The sequence below is a fragment of the Schistocerca cancellata genome, chromosome 9 (genome assembly GCF_023864275.1).
Source record: "Schistocerca cancellata isolate TAMUIC-IGC-003103 chromosome 9, iqSchCanc2.1, whole genome shotgun sequence".
Classification (NCBI taxonomy): Eukaryota; Metazoa; Arthropoda; class Insecta; order Orthoptera; family Acrididae; genus Schistocerca; species Schistocerca cancellata.
The window spans coordinates 401,221,248-401,245,294 of record NC_064634.1 but is presented as its reverse complement, the minus strand read 5'-3'; the positions used below and the strand labels follow the sequence as shown (position 1 = coordinate 401,245,294).

At 39.8% G+C, this 24,047-nt stretch overlaps 1 protein-coding gene across 1 annotated transcript in view; it reads left to right on the top strand.

Moving 5' to 3' along the window:
* Positions 1 to 24,047, top strand: part of LOC126100693 (vacuolar protein sorting-associated protein 53 homolog) — a 183,231-nt gene that overhangs the window by 127,529 nt on the left and 31,655 nt on the right. The window contains exon 12 of the mRNA XM_049911309.1: positions 771 to 849. Within this exon, the coding sequence (XP_049767266.1) occupies positions 771 to 849 (79 nt within the window). The remainder of the gene's footprint in view (positions 1 to 770; positions 850 to 24,047) is intronic.

Genomic DNA, 24,047 nt, shown 5'->3' with positions numbered 1-24,047 from the left:
TAGTCAATGTGCAGTCAATGCTTTAGGACTGCACAAAAAGAATAAAAAGTTTGGTAGTATTACTTTTCAGCACATCCTCATAGGATGCCAGCAGATACGTCATGTCTCAATGCAAATGTGAATTCAGAGAAGCATGAGGGCACTGGCTGCTACAAGTTAGTTATCTAGCCCATAAAATTTATTTAGTAGGCGAGTAGAATTGTGGAATCGGTTTAAAAATTCTTGAAAATGAAATATTTTATAGATAGTTTTTCACTCAGTATAAATTTTGTTGTCATACGTGTCTGTCATGCTTGCATCAATGTGTGTGCATTTAGAAGAAGGCCTTTTGCCTGAAAGCTTGGATGTTAACAGTCTTTTTGTTATGTACCTGTTTGCAACTCAACATCTCTCTATGGTGACTAGCAGTCTGTCCTTTTCACAATATTGTAACAGTATGTCATGTATGCCATTCCATCCAAGTTATCAAAGTCCACCTCTCAATCACTACCAAACCTGCCAATTCCTCCTTACTCAGCAGTAATCATTGAAATGTAGCCAGTAAACATTTAACTGTATCATATATTCTGTCAATTTTCATTGCACTTCCTCACTTTTTCAAAATTCATATTTTGGAAAAAGAAAATGATTGAGATTGAGAACATGCATTTTACAAACTTTCACATTACATTAACACTCATAACTTGTTGTAATAGTTCATGCACCAGACACTTAATTGAATCAAGAAACTGTTGAAAGAAGCATTTTCCTCCTCTTTTTTTTTTTTACAGTGTGATCTCTAACTGCATCCAACTCCTGGTACAGGACTTGGAATCTGCTTGTGAACCAGCACTGACTGCCATGAGCAAGGTATTTTGAAAGACAACAGATAGTAATAAATATAGTAATACAATAGCTAGTAATAAATACTCAATACCAATACCAACTCAAAGGTAGTTTGAACTAGGCATTGTCACTAATGGTACTTACCTTTATACAACTGAAGACCAACCTACCCATTTAGTTATAGGATGATAAAGAAGAGGCTGAGCAGCAAAGAAATTTGGGCTAAGTGTCTGTTATTACCTATCCCTAAATCAACAATGCAGGAAAAGACAGATTGCTACTTACCGTAAAGAAGAAATGTTAAGTTGCAGGCAGCCACAATTAAAAGACACTTATATAAAGCTTTCGGCCACAGCCTTCATCAGCATCTTGGCCATTCGGGCCGAGATGCTGGAGTTGGCGGTCATGAGTGCATGAGGTGCTCACTTGTGTGTATGAATGGTGCACGTGTCTCTCTTTCACTGATGGAAGCTGTGGCAGAAAACATCATGTGTCTTTTAATTGTGCCTGTCTGCAACTTAATTTGTTTTCTTTTATGGTAAGTACCAATGACTTTTCCTACATTGTTGATATTCCTACCGGGAGTTCCCATTGTTTGATCTATCCTTAAATTATTTGCTTTACAGAATATCAACAGAACCTCTACTAAATTGAACTAAATCTAAATCTAAGACATCATACTTGCACAATCTCATATCCCAATCCTGTGAATGCTTCACCTGTGATTCTATTGTAAAGAGTAATTTTTAGTCCTTTACAGCACATAAGCCTATTGAATGATTATTTTAAATTGTTGAGGGATTCCTAAGGTAATTCTAGTTGTTATAATATAATCTAAACTGTTATTTGTAGATTTAAGGTTGAATAACATGTACACTGTTTTTGTTCTACTGATTTTTGTTTATTTCATACTAGTTATTCAGGAAGCAACTGACTAGTGTCTGGAAGGGACGGTAGTTCTTAGGTAACCGAACATTATAAACAAAGATACTGTCACTTGCGTAGAGTGATGTCCATGGAACTTGTTTCTTAATATTTAAAATACACTTTACATAACTGACGATGTGAAGTACAATAAATAAGGGTTGGGGTTGGTTTGGATTGTTTGGGGAAAGAGACCAAACAGCGAGGTCATCGGTCTCGTCAGATTAGGGAAGGATGGGAAAGGAAATCAGTGGTGCTTGGAGCGATATAGGGAAACCATGGAAAACCTAAATCAGGATGGCCGGAAGCGGGATTGAACCATCATCCTCCCGAATAAGAGTCCAGTGTGCTAACCACTTCACCACCTTGCTCAGTCACAATAAATATTTAAACTAAACAATATTACAGGTTAAATTGATTTTTTTAAAAGATACTGTTGAACTGAGTACTTTTCATTCACGTTGTGCAACTTTTTATTTTTTATTTTTTTACATTGTAAACTAAACCCTAGGCAATGGACTGTATATAACACAATAGTTAGAATACATAATCTTACATTATTACAAGATATATTGTTACGATGCCTTAACTGAGCATTAGCAACTTATATTGAGAAACAAACATGTTTTACATTGTAAAACACATATTTAGCCAGTGGACAGTATTGAACATAGTACCTGGTTGAAATATATAGTATTACAGTGTTACAAGTTATATTGTTTAAGTTTGGGGGGTAAGGTCTAGGAAAGTGTGGTATTTTTTTAATTTTGTGTTGCACTACGTATCATTGTGGCAGTTTGTGGGTATGTGGCTGGTTGGTAGTGTCAGTTGACTGGGAATTTCGAGTTAAATGTTTGTTTACTTCAAATGCTTCTAATAGGCTTATTTTCTTTCCTTATGACTACATGTAATACTTCTGTGTGGATTTGATATTTGTGTTCTTCCTTCAGCACATGTTTGGCAAAGGTGGAGTCTGACTTATGTAATCTTCAGCTGCATTTGTGACAGCCTAATTGCTATATGGCTCTGCCTGTCAGCGTACAGTTTGTTGCAGTCATTGCAAGTGATTTTGTAAACATCACTGTAACTTAATAAATCTGGTTTTTTTTTTTTTTTTCCTTCCTGTTGAATAGGATATGGGCTGTAGTGCCTCTTACATAAAATGATGTTTTTTAATTGCAGGATGTGAGCGTTTTGGCTAATTTGTCAGATAGCTTTCCTAAATATGAGAAAGTGCACCAGTTGGTTTTAAATATAAATGTTGCTGTAGGGGGAAGGGGGGGCCAAACACATAGGGTAATATTTTTCTTCTTTTTTTGTGTGTAAAACATTGTCATTTAATTCAGTGGTAGAGCCATTGATGATGCAATACATTTAATGACATCTAATTCTGTTTGATAATTCTGTTTTGACTTTGGTATGGATGTAAGACGACATGTCACAGAATGGAACATAGCATGTTTGTGTGATATTGGGCGTTGTGAACATGAGGGTATTACAGTGTCTGTTGTGATGGGTTTTCTGTAAATCTTGACACTATGTATATCTATAGTGATATCTCTGTTGAGGTCTAAGCAGTTAATGGATTTTTCGTGAATCTCCAAGGTGAAATATATGTTTTTGTGTTGTGAGTTTAAGTATTCCAAGAATGTGTTCTGTTGTCTTTTAGTTCCAGTCCACAGACAAAAAAACACTGCTTGAATATTGCTCATCAGTGTGGGATCTGTACCAGATAGGGTTATAGAAAAGATAGAGAGGATCCAACAGAGAGCAGCGCATTTCGTTACAGGATCATTTAGCATTACGGAGATGATAGATAAACTCCAGTGGAAGACTTTGCAGGAGAGACACTCAGTGGCGTGGTACGGGTTTTTGTTGAAGTTTCGAGAACATACCTTCACCGAGGAGTCAAGCAGTATATTGCTCCCTCCTATGTATATCTCGCGAAGAGACCATGAGGATAAAATCGTAGAGATTAGAGCCCACACAGAGGCATACAGACAATCTTTCTTTTCACAAACAACACAAGACTGGAATAGAAGGGAGAACCGATAGAGGTACTCAATGTACCCTCCGCCACACACCGTCAGGTGGCTTGCGGAGTATGGATGTGGATGTAGATGTAGAAAGTACATCATCTACATATCTACACCAATATTTGATATTATCACTGAGAGGCTAACTAATAGAAGCAGTTTTTTGAAATGGTCCATGAATATATCTGCTAAAAGAGGACTGAGGTGAGACCCCATTGCCAAGCCATCTACATGGTTAAAAACAGTTTTGTTGTAAACATGTCTGGGTGGCCAGTTTTATATCTTCTACTTGTATAGCATTGACACCTGCCCTGTATAGTATTTCTCTCAATATATCAAGGTATTCTTTCACCAGAATATGAACAATGTAGGTGACGACAGATTGCTACTTATCGTAAAGAAGACACATTATGTTGCAGACATGCAGAATTAAAAGACAGTTAATTGACACAAAGCTTTTGGCTACTGCCTTCATCAATAAAGGAGAGACACACACCATTCATACACACGAGCAACCACACTTCATGCACACATGACTGCCAACTCCAGCATCTCGGGTCAGAATGCAGCTATTATGTGGGATGCAAGGAGCAATCTGGAGGAGGCGGGGAAGGGATAGTAGTGTACGGCTGGTGATAAGAGACAAATGCTGTCTGATGGAATGTGCAGAGAGTAGAACGCCAACAGGCGCACTGTCAGTAGGTTGTTGGACTGGGAGGTGGGGTAAAAAGGAGCAAGGAAGGAGAGGAGCCGGAAAAGATGGGTGGATGCATTGGCAGAGGGCGAAAAGAAAACGTGGTGCGAAATGAGGTTGGGGAGCAGATGATAGGACAGAGGGGATGGAAAATGTTGGGTGCAAACATGGGGAAGTATGTTCCTGTAGGTTGAGACCAGGATAATTATGGGAGCAGAGAATGCATTCTAAGGATAATGCCCATCTGTGCAGTTCAGAAAAGCTGGTGGTGTAGGGAAGGATCCAGATGGCACGGGTAGTGAAGCAGCCATTGAAATCAAGTGTGCTATATTCAGCTGCATCTTGTGCCACAGAGTGGTCTACTTTGCTCTTGGCCTCAGTTTGGTTGTGCCTGTTCATCTTGGTGGACAACTGGTTGGCAATAATATCAATAGAAAAAGCTGTGCAATGCTTGCAGCAGAATTGGTAAATGACATGGCTGCTTTTACAGGTGGCACAGCCCCTGATGGGGTAGGATAAACCTGTGACAGGATAGAATAGGAAGTTCTGAGTTGGTGGATTGGTTTTGCACCTGGGTCTTCCACAGGGATATGATCCTTATAGCAAGGGGTTGGGATTGGGAGTGGCATAGGAATGGACTAGGATGTTGTGAAGATTGGGTGGGTGATAGAACACCACTTTAGGAGGTGTGGGAAGTATCTCGGGTAGGTTGTCACTCATTTCAGGGCATGATGATTAGTAATCAAAGCCCCAGTGAAGGATGTGGCTCAGTTGTTCCAGTCCAAGGTGATAGTGATGAAGGGGACACTCCTTTGTGGCTAGTTCTTGGGTGTGGTGGGAGGATTGGGGGTGGGAGGGGAAATGGCACAGGACATCTATTTGCAGACTAGGCCTGGGAGGTAATGCCTGTCTGTGAAGGCCTTGCTGAAATCCTCAACATACTGAGCAAGGGAGTTTTTGTCACCGCAGATATGCTGTCCGTGGGTGGCCAAGCTGTATTGCAGGGATTTTTTGATGTGAAAGGGATGACAGCTGTCAAAATACAGCAACTGTTGGTGGTTAGTGGGTTTAATGTGGGCAGAGGTGCAGAGGGTGTCATCAGAGAGGTGGAGGTCAACATCTAGGAAGGTGGTATGCAGGGTTGAGGAGGACCATGTGAAGCGGATGCAAGAGAAAGTGTTGAGGTTATGAAGGAGAAAGAATAGAATGTCTTGGCCCTGAGTCTAGATCATGAAGATATCATCAATGGAGCTGAACCAGACTAGGGGTCTGGCATTTTGGGAGGCTAGGAAGGTCTCCTCTAGATGCCCCATAAAAAGGTTGGCATGGAGGGTGCCATGCGTGTACCCATGGCTATGCTGTGAACTAGTTTGTATATCTTCCCTTCAAATGAGAAGTAATTGCAGGATGAAGTTAGTAAGTTGTATGAAGAGTGAGGTAGTGGGTTTGGAGTCTGAAGTACATTGGGAAAGGTAATGTTCAATAACAGTAAGAGCATGGGCACTGAGAGATGTTGGTGTATGGGGAGGAGGCATCGACACTATCGAGTAAGGATCCAGGAGGTAAAGGGGTGCGGATGGTGGAGAGTCGGTGAAGGAAGTTGCTATCTTTGATGTGATAGGCTAGATTACAGGCAATTGGTTGGAGATGTTGGTCAATGAGGGCCGAAATTCTTTCAGTGGGGGCACAATAACCAGCCACAGAAGGGTGTCAAGGATTGTTGGGTTTGTGAATTTTGTGCAGCATGTAGAGTGGAATAGGGTGGTCTTTAATTTTGGTAATGATGTCTATTGAATTAACAGTTCCGAACTTAGATTGAAATTTTGTCTTGGTTTTGATACAGGAATGTGATTCTTCGTAATTTTGTAGTTTGGTGTGGTGTAGGTTGGCACAAGAGGTCGTAAAAGTTGGCCTTCCTTGTGCAATTTAGGAAGTCCACACATTTCTTGAATATCTAAACTCACAACACAAAGACATACAGTTCAACATGGAGAACGGTAAAAAATCCATTAACTGCTTAGACCTCAACAGAGATATCACTACAAATATATATAGTTTCAAAATTTACAGAAAAACCACCACAACAGACACTGTAACGCCCACATGTTCACAACACCCAATATCACACAAACATGCTATGTTCCATTCTGTGACATGTCGTCTTACATCCATACCAAAGTCAAAACAGAATTTTTAAACAGAAATAGACACCATTAAATAGATTGCATCATCAATGGCTGTACCACTGAATTAAATGACAGCGTTTTACACAAAAAAAGAAGAAGAATGTTACCCTATGTGTATGGCCTCCCCCCCTTCATCAACATTTATACCTAAAACCAACTGGCATACTTTCTCATATTTAGGAAAGCTATTAGCCAAAACGCTCACATCCTGCAATTACAAAACATCATTTTATGTAAGAGGCACTACAGCCCATATCATATTCAACCACAAGGACAAAACAGATTTAGGGGACTGATGACCATAGATGTTAAGTCCCTTAGTGCTCAGAGCCATTTGAACCATTTGACAAAACAGATTTATTAAGTTACAGTGATGTTTACAAAATCATTTGCAATGACTGCAACAAATTGTACACTGACAGGCAGAGCCATAACAATAAGGCTGACACAAATGCAGCTTACAGAAGTCAGACTCCACCTTTGCCAAACATGTGCTGGAGGAAGGACGCAAATGTCAAATCCACACGGAAGTATTACATGTACTCACAAGGTAAGAAAATAAGCCTATTTATTTATTTTATTTATTTACATTTTCTTTGGGTGGTGCCATTGTAATGATGGCTTTTGCAAATGTCAGACTTAATACTATGGTTATATTTATACTTATAAAATTACACTATATTCTGTAACTGTTGCTTCTTCTGTCTATTTTTTTACATTTATCACATTACAACTGATATGCTAATGCCTCATGTTACAATCACTATCTTAAAATTCGTTGAAAGAATATAAACATTTTTCTATTAGAAAAGATTTTAATTTTGTTTTAAAAACATTTCCCATGTACGTTCTTAGAGAGTTTGGTAGCTTGATGATGATGATGTTTGGTTTGTGGGGCGCTCAACTGCGTGGTTATCAGCGCCCGTACAATTATCCAATCTTTGCTCAGTCCAATTTCGCCACTTTCCTGGATGATGATGAAATGATGAGGACAACACAAACACCCAGTCATCTCGAGGCAGGTGAAAATCCCTGACCCCGCCAGGAATAGAACCCGGGACCCCGTGCTCGGGAAGCGAGAACGCTACCGCGAGACCACGAGCGGCGGACAGTTTGGTAGCTTGTTATACCAAATCAAACCACTGATATATGAACTTCTATCAGTCATTTTTAACATTGTTCTGTTACAGAAATAGTTACACTTTTTTCTAGTGTTGTGATCGTGTACATCACTGCCCTTGATAGCTTCTGTTGGTTGACTTATAAAAAATACAACTATTTTGAAGGTGTACAGAGAATGTATTGTCAGATATTCGTGCTGCACAAACACTTCATGACATGAATCTCTATGTCCCATCCCATGTATAAGTCTCCTTGCTCTTTTCTGTAGTAGTAGTATTCTTTTTAAATCTACATCAGCTGCACAGCCCCATAGTTCAATTCCGTAATTGAGAAAGGGGTAAAGTGTTCCATAATATACTAATTTCAGTGCTTGGCTAGGAACTATCTTTGCGAGCTGGCTGAGGAGATATATGGCACTACTGACTTTTCCGCATATGAAATTAATGTGGTATGTCCACCGCAAATTTTCATCAACATGTACACCCAGGAATTTACGGTTACCATTTTCTGTTGCAGAGATATTACACACACTATTCATATTGTTGTGATGAGAACTGCCTGTTTTAAATGTCAGTAGTTGAGATTTGGTGACATTCACCTCGAGTCCCTGATCATTGAAGTATTTTGTTACTTCTGTTACACCACTAGTAGCAAGAGATTCTAGTTCTTTAGATTCGCTCCCATAGAATATGATAGACCTGTCATCTGCATAACTTACAATATGGGAGTTAATGGGTTGTGCAATGTTGTTAATATATATCAGGAAGAGAAAGGGTCCAAGAATTGAGCCCTGTGGTACACCTTGTAATACTGGTGGACTGGGCGTTCATGATTTTATTATCTAGTTTGTATGACAATTTAGTGCTTTCCTTACGATTCAACAGGTACGTGGTTAGAAGATTCATGTCTTGATCCCCAATACTATAAGATTTTAACTTTTTATGAAGTACCCTACGGTTTACTGACAGTAAACTTCATGGATGAACTATGTAACTGCTGTGGTTGTACTTAGCTCTTTTCTGAAGCCATGCTGCGAATCTACAAGCAGTTTATGTTTTGTGAAAAAGGCACTTATTTGAGAAAGGATAATGCTTTCGAATATCTTACTAAAAGTGGGAATTAATGATATTAATGATATTGGTCTATAGTTGGAGACTTCTTCCTTACTTCCCTTTTTATACACTGGTTTCACTACACTCATTTTTAGAACTGCTGGATACATGTTTTCTCTAATGCTGCAATTAATCAGGTGAGTAAGAGGTTTAGAAATTTCTTTTAAGCATGCTTTAGTAATAGCACTGGATATGCCATCCCATCCAGATGAAAATTTTTTTCTTTTGCATGTATATTGCCCTGCGAACCTCCTGCTCATTCACTTCCACAAATTCAAATTCGGTACACTGGGTGAGATGGCATCGTATCTCTATCTGTCAATCTGTAATATGCGTTGATTGTTCACCAGAAATGTAGTAGTTATTAAAAATATTACATATGGTATCTGGGTTTTTTATAATGTTACCATCATGTCTTATGCTGAGTGGTTCCATGTTCATCTTGTTGGGACCTTTTCAGTATTTGTCCATCAGCTTCCAAGATGCTTTGCTTATGTTGTCAGACTGTTCTATTGTTTTGCTGTTAATTTGCTTCCTTAGATTGACAATTTCAGTTTTAAAAGTTTGCTTGGCCCTATTGTATTTTTCCTTGAAAACCTGCATAGTAGTAGCTTTATAAAGCTGGTTTAGATCATGTACTTCCTGCATGAGCCTAATCAGATTTGTTGGGAGTTTTAGTCTAGGATTACTTCCATTTTGACAGTGTTTAACTACCTTCTGGAGTTCTCTGACTGGACAACTATATTCATAATGATGCAATAGGGTTGAGTAGAATTCATTCCATTTCTCATCCGACCCTTTTACCTTGTACACAGAATCCCATTTCTCATTCGCTAGTTTGTCTTTAAGAGCATTAATATTTGAGGTATTCAGCATTCGTTTCTGTAGCAGCACAATTTTTGTTGTTTTAGGCACAACTGAATTTTTGTATTCTATCACCTGACAGAAGTGGCCAGAATAAAGAAAATCTAAGTTACTGTAATTTACCTTATCTATAACATCTTTGTTGATTATAGCATAATCTATTCTAGTGGAACATGTGTCCGTCACTCTGGTGTCAGAGTTCACTATATTTACAAGGTTGTATGAGGTCAGTACATCACTGAGTTTCAAGTTTACTATACTATTTGAGTTTACATCTATATTAAAGTCACCTAATATAGTAAGGTCATTAGAACCAGCCTGACCAGCAATACTACTAAGTTTATCCATAAACAGCATTACATCAGCATTTGATGGCCTATACACTCCAATCACTTTATGCTTTGGTAACCTAAGATCATTACTGTGGAGTACAATACCTGTCATTTCAATTGATCCTTTTTTGGTGTGGTGTTCAGGAAAGGAAATTTTTTTAGCTTCTACATCCTTGTTAACATAAATTGCCACACCACCACCTTTATGGTTTTGCCTACAATAACTACTTGCTAGTAAGTAACCTTCTAATCTATAGTATATTATTTCACTGCATTTTAGCCCGTGTTCCATTATTACTAGTACATGTGGCAAGTGTTCCTCTATGAATATTTGTAGAATGTCTAGTTTGTTTCTGAGATATTGGACATTTAAGAGCATTAACTTTAAGGGTGTTATCCCTTCTTGTTTATTTACCATTTTGCATGAATCAAAATTGTTTGAGTTACACTTTTTACGACATTTTGCATACACTGGTTTTTTGGAACTGACCTCCAATGACTGAGCACTTATTTCATAGCCTGGCTTTTCTTTGCGCGCACGGGACTCAGTCATATCCGAAATACATCCCTGAAAACTATTATTATGGTCCTTTATTCTAAAAAAGTCTTGCTATTGTAGCCCAGAGCAATTGGAGCTTTCTCCACACTGTCTTTCTCCCAAAGTTTGCTTATGTGGGAAACTAGCTTGGCCTTCCCTTTCCTGTTTAATTGGAATCCATGTTTTGTATGTTCATCACGACTCATCTTACTTAAGTCTATCAAATGTACATGGCTAAATTTGTCACACAGTTTCTTTAACTCTGAATTGTAGTGTTGAGTCTCTTTGTTTACACATGACCACAGTGGTAAATCATGTCGCACTGGCACGTTTGTGATGACAATGTTTGTTTGAAATAGTTTTGGTAATATGTTATGGAAGCCTCGCAGGGCTCTCTTGCTTTCGTTTTTGTATACATCGTTGCCGCCGCCGATAATCACAACTTGAGCGTCTTTGTCCAGCTGACTTGTTTCTGTTGTAATATTCTCCACCACTGCATTTAATATTGCACCAGGCTTGAATTTCTTGAAAACTGAATGCTTTGAACGCATACTTTTGCGAAAATGTTTGGATAGATCTTTTCCATGACTGTCGGCATACAGAAGAAGCCCTTTGATGCATCTTAAGGTTGGCAAGTTCTTTTTTGGTTCTTTAGTGGGAGTTTTGTGATTACTTTCCGGTTTGTTTCTGTCTATTGTGTTACCACAATCCGCTGAGAATTTGTTTGATAATGGTATCACTGGGGCTGTACTTACATGTTTCTTGCTTTTTTTTTTTTTTGCCACATTTTCTGCGCGGAATGACTATTAACAATGGCCTTGTCTTGAGTTAGGCGATGATTCCGATCCACTGCTTTATATTTAGTTTCCAGCTCTTGATATTTTCTCAGAAGTTCTTGATATTTTGTATTGATTGATACTAAATTATCTGTTAACACGCTATCAGACACCCATAGGGTAAACAGACCTTTAACTCAAAATTCCCTGCTGGTCAACTTCACCTGACACTACCAACCAGCCACATACCCACAAACTGCCACAGTGATACGTACTGCTACACAAAATTAAAAAATACCACACTATCCTAGACCTTACCCCACAAACTTAAACAATATAACTTGTAATATTACAATACTGTATATTTTAACCAGGTACTACGTTCAATACTGTCCATTGGATAAATGTATTATTTACAATATAAAACATGTTTGTTTCTCAATATAAGTTGCTACTGCTCAGTTATGGTATCATAACAATATATCTTGTAATAGTGTAAAATTATGTATTCTAATTATTGTATATAATAGTGCCCATTGCCTAGGGTTTAGTTTAAAATGTAACAAAAAGGGAAAAAATAAAAAAGGAAAAGAAATGAAAGTGTTGCACAAGATAAATGAAAAGCACTTATTTCAACAGCATCTCATGGAAAAAGAAAAGAAAAAACTAAATTTAACTTGTAATATTTTTTAGTTTAATTTTGTATTTTACTTCACATCGTCCATTATGTAAAGCGTAATTTCAACATTAAGAAACTAGTTCGATGCACAACATGCTATGGAGTGATTGTATCGTTGTCTGTAATATTTGGTTACCTAAGAACCAACATCTCTTTCAGAGGCTAGTAAGTTGCTTCCTGAAGATGGCCTAATAAGCTGAAAACTAGTTCAAAATAAACAGAAACTGGTAGAACAAAAACTTTGTACTTGTTATTCGACCTTAAATGTGGAATTATGCTACCAAGAAGCAACAGAAAAATCCCTAAAAAAGATATTTGTAGTGCAGTGGATATAGAAGAGAATCAGCAAGTTTACTTTTAAACATTTGTATACTTTTCTGGGAAAAAAGAATGCACTCACCACCTGCAATTCACAACATAGTTCCACTGTGAATGCTGTTCTTGGGCAGAGGTAAGATACTTTCTGCTGTTAAGCAGCTGAAAATTGCTCTGACTGCTGTCAACCTATTGGAAGCAGTTGCAAGTAGATGTGTTGGGAGCACTACAAAAAGACATGTACCAAAGGTAACTCAATACTAGCCTCTTCAGTTGATACTGCCTCCTCTACAGGATGTACAGGATCTGTTGCCACTATCCACTTGTCGTGACTGGTGTATCAGTAGTAGGTATATAGGCCCTGCACAGGGGAGGCAAGGACCAGGGAGAACTCAGGGTAATACACCCATTCCCCTAACCAAAAACTTTGAGGCTTTGTCTTCCATTAAAACTGAAACTGAAATGGCATGAGATACTTTACTTGTTGGGAAATGCACTTGTCTCATTTCAAGGGGAGGCAAACATAAAAAGGACATGGGTTTGTTAATAATTGGGAGTTCAGGTAGATGCTTTAGGGAAATAGCAGCAAGAGATGGAGAGGCTCGCGTTGTGCACTCAGAGTATATGGCTGAAGGTCTCATACAAAATGTTGACAAGGCTGTCCTGGCAGCTGTTGAAAACAGGGTGCCACCAGCTGCAGAATGTGGCACACTTTTGAACAAAAAATTGTTGTCATCTAGGCTCCTTGGTCATACTTGACTCAGAGAAGTTTGAGAAGACCAGTCCTGCCAGTGGAATTTCAGTGAACCTCACACTCTACAGCATTGTCCATAGAACTGATCATGGCACTCTGGTTCTTAGCCAAGTGGAGAGCTTGAACCAGAAACTTTGAGAGTTATTTTATAAGTTAAACTATGACTTCCTAGGCTTACACGATAGGGTTGAGAAGTGTAGGGTGGTCCTAAACGGATTAACGGTGCATTACTCATCAGAGACTGTTAGCCATGTGGCTGACAGGATGTGGGGTACATGCAAGTGCTTTATAAATTACATGACTTTCCGTTCAGTCCATCTCATTCTACATGTAATTTTAAAACTGAGGCAGCCACAGCTAAAATAGTTATACGTAATTGATTGACAGTTTGTACAGTAAATAAGGTGTTAAAACTATTACATTGATTACAGTTTGTACAGTAAATACAGGTGTTAAAACTATTACAATATAAAAAAGTCCAATAGTTCACTGTTGCTGTATTTATTTTAAATTGATTAGAGACCCACACAATTGGTTGCACAAATTTTAAGTTGCATCTTCAGCTATATATAAATGCTGAGTCATATGGTATAGTGAGTTGTTACAGAATGCAGCAGAGTAACAGTTGGCATTGCTAGGCAAAATTTCCAGCCCTAAAGTGATAAAAACCATCATCAATGATGAATGTCCAGTCTGTATTAATATCACAAACTGTCGTCACTTTACCACTTAAAATATTGATTGGTAAAGTGTTGACAATTTGTGATTTTAACACAGGCCTCACACTTTTCTAACTTATTTAAATGGAATAGCTAATTTTTGTCAGTAAAATTTCACTGTACACATTATGATAATATGCCTTTATTAGATGTAGTGTGCAACAAGAATTCGTTCATTTCAGAGACTTTGTTTTACATTATGTGTCCGTGTATGGCAATATCAGATAAAAGAGGGTTGACATTTAGAGATGCTCTTACTCAAAATTGTTGTATATAATTGACACAGGTTGCAGTTGTCTCTTAATAACACACTTTATATTTCTCAAATCAATTACGTCTCTAACCTGAAAGGAATGTTTGTGCTATTTTATTTTTTGAAGTGGTCAATTAAAAAGTGTGTAATATTTTCTTTGTCAAATTATAGCAAATACTTCTTGCAACTCATGCTGCCATCTATAAGTTACTGGTAAAAATGAAAGATCCTTCCTTGTAGCTTGCTTCATAACTGCCTATATTAATGATTTGTATGTTGCATGCATCATAATTTTGATGTTGTAGAATGAGTCAGATTTACATAATATGATTCAGTTTGTGTGTGAATTTAATTTTATGAACTATAAAATTCTTCAAATTGCTCAATAATTACGCAAAGATTTTTATAGCTGAATACCTCTCTTTTTCTCTGCCACGCTAAGGCCGAGTGAAGGATAGTATAAGTCTTACTCCTTGTAGAATTACCCTTATGAGTGTTACTGTTGATTTCATCCTGTGATTGATTGTTGGCAGTGTACTTCATAAGGTCATGAGGCTGTATCAGACTCTGTGTTTACCCATTTGGAGTTTTACAGAACTGTATTTCATATGAAAAAGGAAACAAAAATTGTCTTAGTATTACATTAACACACATTTACTCTTTTATTCATGTCAAATTCCTTATCATATTTCCAGAACTTGTTGACAGACTGTGAGAGATTTTTAAAAACATATTTGGTCTCTGACACTTGATGTTTTTCATATGGATGAAGCTTTACAGAAATAAGAGGAATGCGCAGTGACATGGAGCAATAACAGCTGAATGCACTTAGAACATGATTCATAAATCACAAAAGTGAGACAAGTACAGCTCACTTCAACTCGTAATTTTTTTTTTTTTTTTAATATAAAGTGAGATTCACACTACCTCCTTTATCTCATTGTAAAAAAGTATATAACTGCTGTTTAGTCTGCAATACTCAAGAGTCTGATTAGCACACCATGGGTACACCAGGTAGGTTGCAAAAGATGGGGACATTCGGTTTTGAGTCACTGATGTGTGTGCTAGCATTCAGGGTTTAAGCACACAAAACAAAAATTTAGCCACTCCTAGCAGACATAACACTAATACCATATAATGCTGCCTCCAAATTTGATAATGTCCTCAACTCGACAAGAAAGAGAATTGACAAGTTTCCTCAGATATGCTATATTCAACAGAAGTCGCTCATTGAGGAATAGATGCCACAGAGCTACCAAATTTCAGGCTGTTGACTGGTACATTTTACCTGTTGTTCCCCATATACCAGCCATTTTCTATGGAGTTAAGGTATGGTAATTTATCAGGTAATTTGAGGTGCAGTAGGGTGCCTGAATGTTCATCTAATAAGGAATCTTTGTTTCTAGCCCTGTAAATGTGGCTATTGTTATATTTGAAGATGGTATTCTCCACAGCATATGCTCTTTGAAGCTGTAGAAGAAAGGGTAACACTTCATCACTGATAATATTGAAGTAGTCACTGTAAATACAACCTCCACACCCTGCTGGTCCAGTGGCTATTTGCACAGAAAGGGGCTTTCAAGTGGTCTGTCGTCACAAGCCTTTAAAAATGGTTAGGAGTGGTTGAAAGAGGGATGAGAATTCTTAATATCTATTACCGTATGTAGTCACATAATTGACAGGTACTGCAGATTGCTATAGAATGACATTACAGTACCAAGTAGAAAAGATTAAAGATATAGTTAACAATCAAGTGCAGATTACAATGACTGATAGACTGGATTCATTGTTGTGTACATCAAGAAACACTTTGTGCTAAATTTTCACATGCAGAGCACATGAAGAAATTGGTGGTATGAATAGTACCATTTCTGAAGTTGCATGAATTATTCCACTGTCATTGAACATAGTATGGAAACTTTATACACTCCTGGAAATTGAAATAAGAACACCGTGAATTCATTGTCCCAGGATTGACACATTCCTGGGGGCAGATACATCACATGATCACACTGACAGAACCACAGGCACATAGACACAGGCAACAGAGCATGCACAATGTCGGCACTAGTACAGTGTATATCCACCTTTCGCAGCAATGCAGGCTGCTATTCTCCCATGGAGACGATCGTAGAGATGCTGGATGTAGTCCTGTGGAACGGCTTGCCATGCCATTTCCACCTGGCGCCTCAGTTGGACCAGCGTTCGTGCTGGACGTGCAGACCGCGTGAGACGACGCTTCGTCCAGTCCCAAACATGCTCAATGGGGGACAGATCCGGAGATCTTGCTGGCCAGGGTAGTTGACTTACACCTTCTAGAGCACATTGGGTGGCACGGAATACGTGCGGACGTGCATTGTCCTGTTGGAACAGCAAGTTCCCTTGCCGGTCTAGGAATGGTAGAACGATGGGTTCGATGACAGTTTGGATGTACCGTGCACTATTCAGTGTCCCCTCGACGATCACCAGTGGTGTACGGCCAGTGTATGAGATCGCTCCCCACACCATGAAGCCGGGTGTTGGCCCTGTGTGCCTCGGTCGTATGCAGTCCTGATTGTGGCGCTCACCTGCACGGCGCCAAACACGCATACGACCATCATTGGTACCAAGGCAGAAGTGACTCTCATCGCTGAAGACGACACGTCTCCATTCGTCCCTCCATTCACGCCTGTCACGACACCACTGGAGGCGGGCTGCACGATGTTGGGGCGTGAGCGGAAGACGGCCTAACGGTGTGCAGGACCGTAGCCCAGCTTCATGGAGACGGTTGCGAATGGTCCTCGCCGATACCCCAGGAGCAACAGTGTCCCTAACTTGCTGGGAAGTGGCGGTTCGGTCCCCTACGGCACTGCGTAGGATCCTACGGTCTTGGCGTGCATCCGTGCGTCGCTGCGGTCCGGTCCCAGGTCGACGGGCACGTGCACCTTCCGCCGACCACTGGCGACAACATCGATGTACTGTGGAGACCTCACGCCCCACGTGTTGAGCAATTCGGCAGTACGTCCACCCGGCCTCCCGCATGCCCACTATACGCCCTCGCTCAAAGTCCGTCAACTGCACATACGGTTCACGTCCACGCTGTCGCAGCATGCTACCAGTGTTAAAGACTGCGATGGAGCTCCGTATGCCACGGCAAACTGGCTGACACTGACGGCGGCGGTGCACAAATGCTGCGCAGGTAGCGCCATTCGACGGCCAACACCGCGGTTCCTGGTGTGTCCGCTGTGCTGTGCGTGTGATCATTGCTTGTACAGCCCTCTCGCAGTGTCCGGAGCAAGTATGGTGGGTCTGACACACCGGTGTCACTGTGTTCTTCTTTCCATTTCCAGGAGTGTATATTACTGCCAAGGACATTTATTAAGTCAAGGGGCCTGCCTGGAATGATTGTTTTAATTTAAAACCTGCTGTTGTTGAATTCATGAATGAAAAAGTAGTACAGGAACAAAAAATTAGAATATACAGAATGGATTAGGGACCTCGCATTTTAAGTGGACTTCACTGCACACTGCCCTCAGCGAGACATTGCAAGGTAAGAAACAACTTATTCCCGATTGATGGGGATACATTTAAAAAGAGAATCACATTCTAGAAAGGACAAGTTCTGACAAATACAGACCAGTTCCCTGAGCTCACTGGCGTCGAAGGAAACTGAGGATTTAAAGAATTCATTGTGGGCTTGAAAGAATTACAGGGACAGTTTTCTAAGTGTTTTAAGGACATTGCCAGTTTTACATAAGATTCTGAACTGTTTTAAGGATTGGTGGCCATTTCAATTGAAAGTGACCTTGTGCGTATCCCGATGTAACTGTTTGATCTGCAGTGTGATTCCCTGTTCAGGATATCTAAATTGTTTTTCTCATGTAGAGTTTCTGTCTTCATAATAAGGTTGCAAAAGTGCTACAACAATTTGATCATCTTATCTGTGCATGAAACACCTTTTTTCGATTATGGAACTAAATAAGTAATAACTACATAGTGGACCGATGACCAAGCAGTTTGGCTCTTCCACCTTCCCTGCCCTTTAAACCAACAGTGGCAACCTGATTGTGAAAATCTGTGAAATTGTCTGCATCAGTCTGTACGCCGACAGCATGTTCCATACAAAAATTATATCATGTCTTCAGCACACCAAAAATTATTAAATGATATTGAACCATGGACCTTGCCGTTGCTGAGGAGGCTGCGTGCCTCAACGATACAGATAGCCGTACCGTAGGTGCAACCACAACGGACGGGTATCTGTTGAGAGGCCAGACAAATGTGTGGTTCCTGAAGAGGGGCAGCAGCCTTTTCAGTAGTAGCAGGGGCAACAGTCTGGATGATTGACTGACCTGGCCTTGTAACACTAACCAAAACGGCCTTGCTGTGCTGGTACTGCGAACGGCTGAAAGCAAGGGGAAACTACAGCCGTAATTTTTCCCGAGGGCATGCAGCTTTACTGTATGATTAAATGATGATGGCGTCCTCTTGGGTAAAATATTCCGGAGGTAAAATAGTCCCAGCGGGGACTACTCAAGAGGACATTGTTATCAGGAGAAAGAAAACTGGCATTCTACGGATCGGAGTGTGGAATGTCAGATCCCTTAAACGGGCAGGTAGGTTAGAAAATTTTAAAAGGGAAATGGGTAGGTTAAAGTTAGATATAGTGGGAATTAGTGAAGTTCGGTGGCAGGAGAAACAAGACTTATGGTCAGGTGCATACAGAGTTATAAATACAAAATCAAATAGGGGTAATGCAGGAGTAGGTTTAATAATGAATAAAAAAATAGGAATGCGGGTAAGCTACTACAAACAGCATAGTGAACGCATTATTGTGGCCAAGATAGACACGAAGCCCACACCTACTAGAGTGGTACAAGTTAATATGCCAGCTACCTCTGCAGATGATGAAGAAGTTGATGAAATGTATGACAAGATAAAAGAAATTATTCAGATAGTGAAGGAAGATGAAAATTTAATAGTCATGGGTGACTGGAATTCGACAGTAGGAAAAGAAAGAGAAGGAAACATAGTAGGTGAATATGGATTGGGGCTAAGAAATGAAAGAGAAAGCTGCACAGAGCAAAACTTAATCATAGCTAACACTTGGTTCAAGAATCATGAAAGAAGGTTGTATACATGGAAGAACCCTGGAGATATGGTTTCAGATAGATTATATAATGGTAAGACTGAGATATAGGAATTAGATTTTAAATTGTAAGACATTTCCAGGGGCAGATGTGGACTCTGACCACAATCTATTGGTTATGAACTGTAGATTAAAATTGAAGAAACTGCAAAAAGGTGGGAATTTAATTAGATGGGACCTGGATAAACTGAAAGAACCAGAGGTTGTACAGAGTTTCAGGGAGAGCATAAGGGAACAATTGACAGGAATGGGGGAAAGAAATACAGTAGAAGAAGAATGGGTAGCTTTGAGGAATGAAATAGTGAAGGCAGCAGAGGATCAAGTAGGTAAAAAGACGAGGGCTAGTAGAAATCCTTGAGTAACAGAAGAGATACTGAATTTAATTGATGAAAGGAGAAAATACAAAAATGCAGCAAGTGAAGCAGGCAAAGAGGAATACAAACGTCTCAAAAATGAGATCGACAGGAAGTGCAAACTGGCTAAGCAGGGATGGCTAGAGGACAAATGTAAGGATGTAGAGGCTTATCTCACTAGGGGTAAGATAGATACTGCCTACAGGAAAATTAAAGAGACCTTTGGAGAAGAGAGAACCACTTGTATGAATATCAAGAGCTCAGATGGAAACCCAGTTCTAAGCAAAGAAGGGAAAGCAGAAAGGTGGAAGGAGTATATAGAGGGTCTATACAGGGGCGATGTTCTTGAGGACAATATTATGGAAATGGAAGAGGAGGTAGATGAAGATGTAATGGGAGATATGATACTGGGTGAAGAGTTTGACAGAGCACTGAAAGACCTAAGTTGAAACAAGGCCCCGGGAGTAGACAACATTCCAGTAGAACTACTGACAGCCTTGGGAGAGCCAGTCCTGACAAAACTCTACCATCTGGTGAGCAAGATGTATGAGACAGGTGAAATTCCTTCAGACTTCAAGAAGAATATAATAATTCCAATCCCAAAGAAAGCAGGTGTTGACAGATGTGAAAATTACCGAACTATCCATTTAATAAGTCACAGCTGCAAAATACTAACGCGAATTCTTTACAGACGAATGGAAAAACTGGTAGAAGCCGACCTCGGGGAAGATCAGTTTGGAGTCCATAGAAATCTTGGAACACGTGAGGCAACACTGACCCTACGACTTATCTTAGAAGAAAGATTAAGGAAAGGCAAACCTATGTTTCTAGCATTTGTAGACTTAGAGAAAGCTTTTGACAATGTTGACTGGAATACTCACTTTCAAATTCTGAAGGTGGCAGGGATAAAATACAGGGAGCGAAAGGCTATTTACAATTTGTACAGAAACTAGATGGCAGTTATAAGAGTCGAGGAACATGAAAGGGAAGCAGTGGTTGGGAAGAAGGTGAGACAGGGTTGTAGCCACTCCCCGATGCTATTCAATCTGTATATTGAGCAAGCAATAAAGGAAACAAAAGAAAAGTTCGGAGTAGGTATTAAAATCCATGGAGAAGAAATAAAAATTTTGAGGTTCACCGATAACGTTGTAATTCTGTCAGAGACAGCAAAGGACTTAGAAGAGCAGTTGAACGGAATGGACAGTGTCTTGAAAGGAGGGTATAAGATGAACATCAACAAAAGCAAAACGAGGATAATGGAATGTAGTCGAATTAAGTCGGGTGATGCTGCTGCGGGAATTAGATTAGGAAATGAGACACTTAAAGTAGTAAAGGAGTTTTGCTATTTGGGGAGCAAAATAATTGATGATGGTCGAAGTAGAGAGGATATAAAATGTAGACTGGCAATGGCAAGGAAAGCGTTTCTGAAGATGAGAAATTTGTTAACATCGAGTATAGATTTAAGTGTCAGGAAGTCATTTATGAAAGTATTTGTATGGAGTGTAGTCATGTATGGAAGTGAAACATGGACGATAAATAGTTTAGACAAGAAGAGAATAGAAGCTTTCGAAATGTGGTGCTACAGAAGAATTCTGAAGATTAGATGGGTAGATCACATAACTAATGAGGAGGTATTGAATAGAATTGGGGAGGAGAGGAGTTTGTGGCACAACTTGACTAGAAGAAGGGATCGGTTGGTAGGACATGTTCTGAGGCATCAAGGGATCACCAATTTCGTACTGGAGGGCAGTGTGGAGGGTAAAAATCGTAGAGGGAGACCAAGAGGTGAATACACTAAGCAGATTCAGAAGGATGTAGGCTGCAGTAGGTACTGGGAGATGAAGAGGCTTGCACAGGATAGAGTATCATGGAGAGCTGCATCAAACCAGTCTCAGGACTGAAGACCACAACAACAACAACAACAACAACATTGTAATTTTGTTTTGTTTCTGGTGTACGTTGTTAAGAAATATGAAATGTGAATCCAGGCCATATGCAATACGACAGCATTGCTATGTAAATGCAGCTCATTTGCAGTTGCACCCTCTCCCCCTCCTCCAACTTGGACAACGTGGCATGGCGATGGGGGAAGTGTGTAGGCAGGTGGAGTGCTATGGCGCATGAGCCGGGACATGGCTGACAAGGCATGGCGTGACTCACGAGCCAAATTTTTGGCCATTCCTGCTCTAATGAGTTACTGTCAAGTTTCTGTTCCGTGTAGCCCACTGAGGATATGCAGCTTCATGTGCTGCTCTGATGAGTGGCCATTCTTAGGGTCACTCCAAATGTCCATTGCATGCAGTTTCCTTTGCAGTGTTCACTCAGGAACTGGTTGAGATGGGCCTGCACTCGCTAACAGCATTCCTGTCAGGTTTGAAATCAGTTGTCATTAACAAGACATGGCTCTCATCTGTTCGTATCACAGGGCGTATACGACTCGGGACAGCCGGGAGATCCAGGAAAAACCTGAGAATTTTTTCATCCAAGAGAAAACCGTGAAAAACCCGTGAATTTTTTTGGAATTCCAGGAATTTTTCATTGTTGTAATTGCAGTTACATTTTCGTAAGAACCAATACTGCGACAAAGGAAATTACTGTATCTCACTACTCCAGAATAATACTGCAGCAATAAAACATGAACGAGAGAAAAAAAAATGAAAATAAGACTTAAGTTGTGAAGGTAATGCGTCATATACAACAAAACACAGTGCTCCTACAAGCGTCTGCCAACAGCAAAATGTGCCAAAGGCTTTAGGAAGACTATGTAGTGCATCATAACAACAAATTGCCCACAATGAGCATGACATCACAACTGCTTACATTAGATTCGTTTGAGCATTTGCGAGCAAGTTCATGTGCTTGCGCAGTTGAGTCGCGTATGAGTAGTACCTTCTACCGCTTTTGGCTACGGAAGCGTGGCAGTTAGCTGTATAAGCAATAGCAGCAAGCAGCCAGATGCTACCCGGAAACATTTTACTGGTGTATCTAAGCTGCCAGATTCACATGTGCGCAACAGGCCCAGATCTATGGGGCGCGGGGAAAACTGAGCTATCTGTCCAGGTCATCAATTTGAGGAGGGGAGGGGGGGGGAGGCAAATTCATATTCTTGAGGGAAAAGACCTTGCTTCACAAAGTGCCTAGAGTCCAGAGCACGTTGGTATATCAGCTATTCATATGATTTTGAAATGCATACCTGTTGGTTTTTGAAAAGATTCTAAATTGACTTCTGAATGAATAAGTTGATTTCTGAATGTGTGGATAGTGTACGTGATGTCTCTGCCAGGGGAATCCCCGTCACATCTAGAAATAAACTTTTCCTGCTGACGAAAGGTTATGAGCCTATGCGAGCTGAGTGGAATAAAGCCAAATGGGTGAATGCCAGTCGCTGTTAATGTGGTTGACTGGGTTTGTGAATGATCTGCGTTGTTATAATTGATAGCAAAATCCAGATTCAGACTACCAGAGTGGAAATAAATGACTAGCAGGTATAACAGGTAAGAAAGATTACGTATTATCTTATTGATGTATCCAAGAAAATGAGATGTTGAAAGAAAATTTTTGGCCAGCTGCTACACTAGTAAGGGCCAGTGGTAAAGTCCCCGGCTGGCAGCTGCTCAAGTTCTATTCTGGGAGCAGCGCAGAAAACGCGTTGTACGAACATGTAATAACACCTAACCAGAGAATAAACACGGGATAACTAAACCAGTGATTATGGCAGGGTTAGTGAAATGGAGAATAAGTTTTGACACTGGCAGGAATCTTTACAGAATTAGTGATGACAGGATTATTTGTTAGAACAAGGAAGGAGAAGAAACGGGGACATCACACAAATTACGGAAGAGTATGATGATTCCAAATTTATATAAAAATTTCGTACTACTACTTTTCTATTTCATGCTTCAGAAGCTAGAGCTTATGAATGAAATGTCAAAGGCATTTGATATTGGTACTTCGTGAACTATATCCTGTCATGTTATAAAAATGACCATTTGTGCCAAAATAGTCTCATTCGTTGGGTGTGTGTTACAATTGCTGCAATATTAGGCAGGCCTATTTCGCTTTGTCTAGCAGACAGTGACAAAATACATGTAATCTGATCGAGAAACCACACCAGTCTTGGTTACTATTTGTATTAACAGTTTTTTCAGTATTAGGTAACGACATTTTGAGTTTTCATGTAGCATAACGTTTGACGAACTTTGATGAGATAATAGATGCTTTCCCAGAACGGAAAGCGCACCATGTGAAACTGTAGCAAGATTAGAGAGAGAAAATGCTAGGTCTTCAGGAATGAAGAAATGTGTACTGTCTTCCTTGTCTCTTGTCTTTACTGGTTTTATGTATCGTATATTTAATTTTATGTCGCACAAAACACCAAGTTATTAGCTAATAGGCAATAAAGAGTGCAAATTTTCTGAAGAGTTCTTGTTCTCCCAG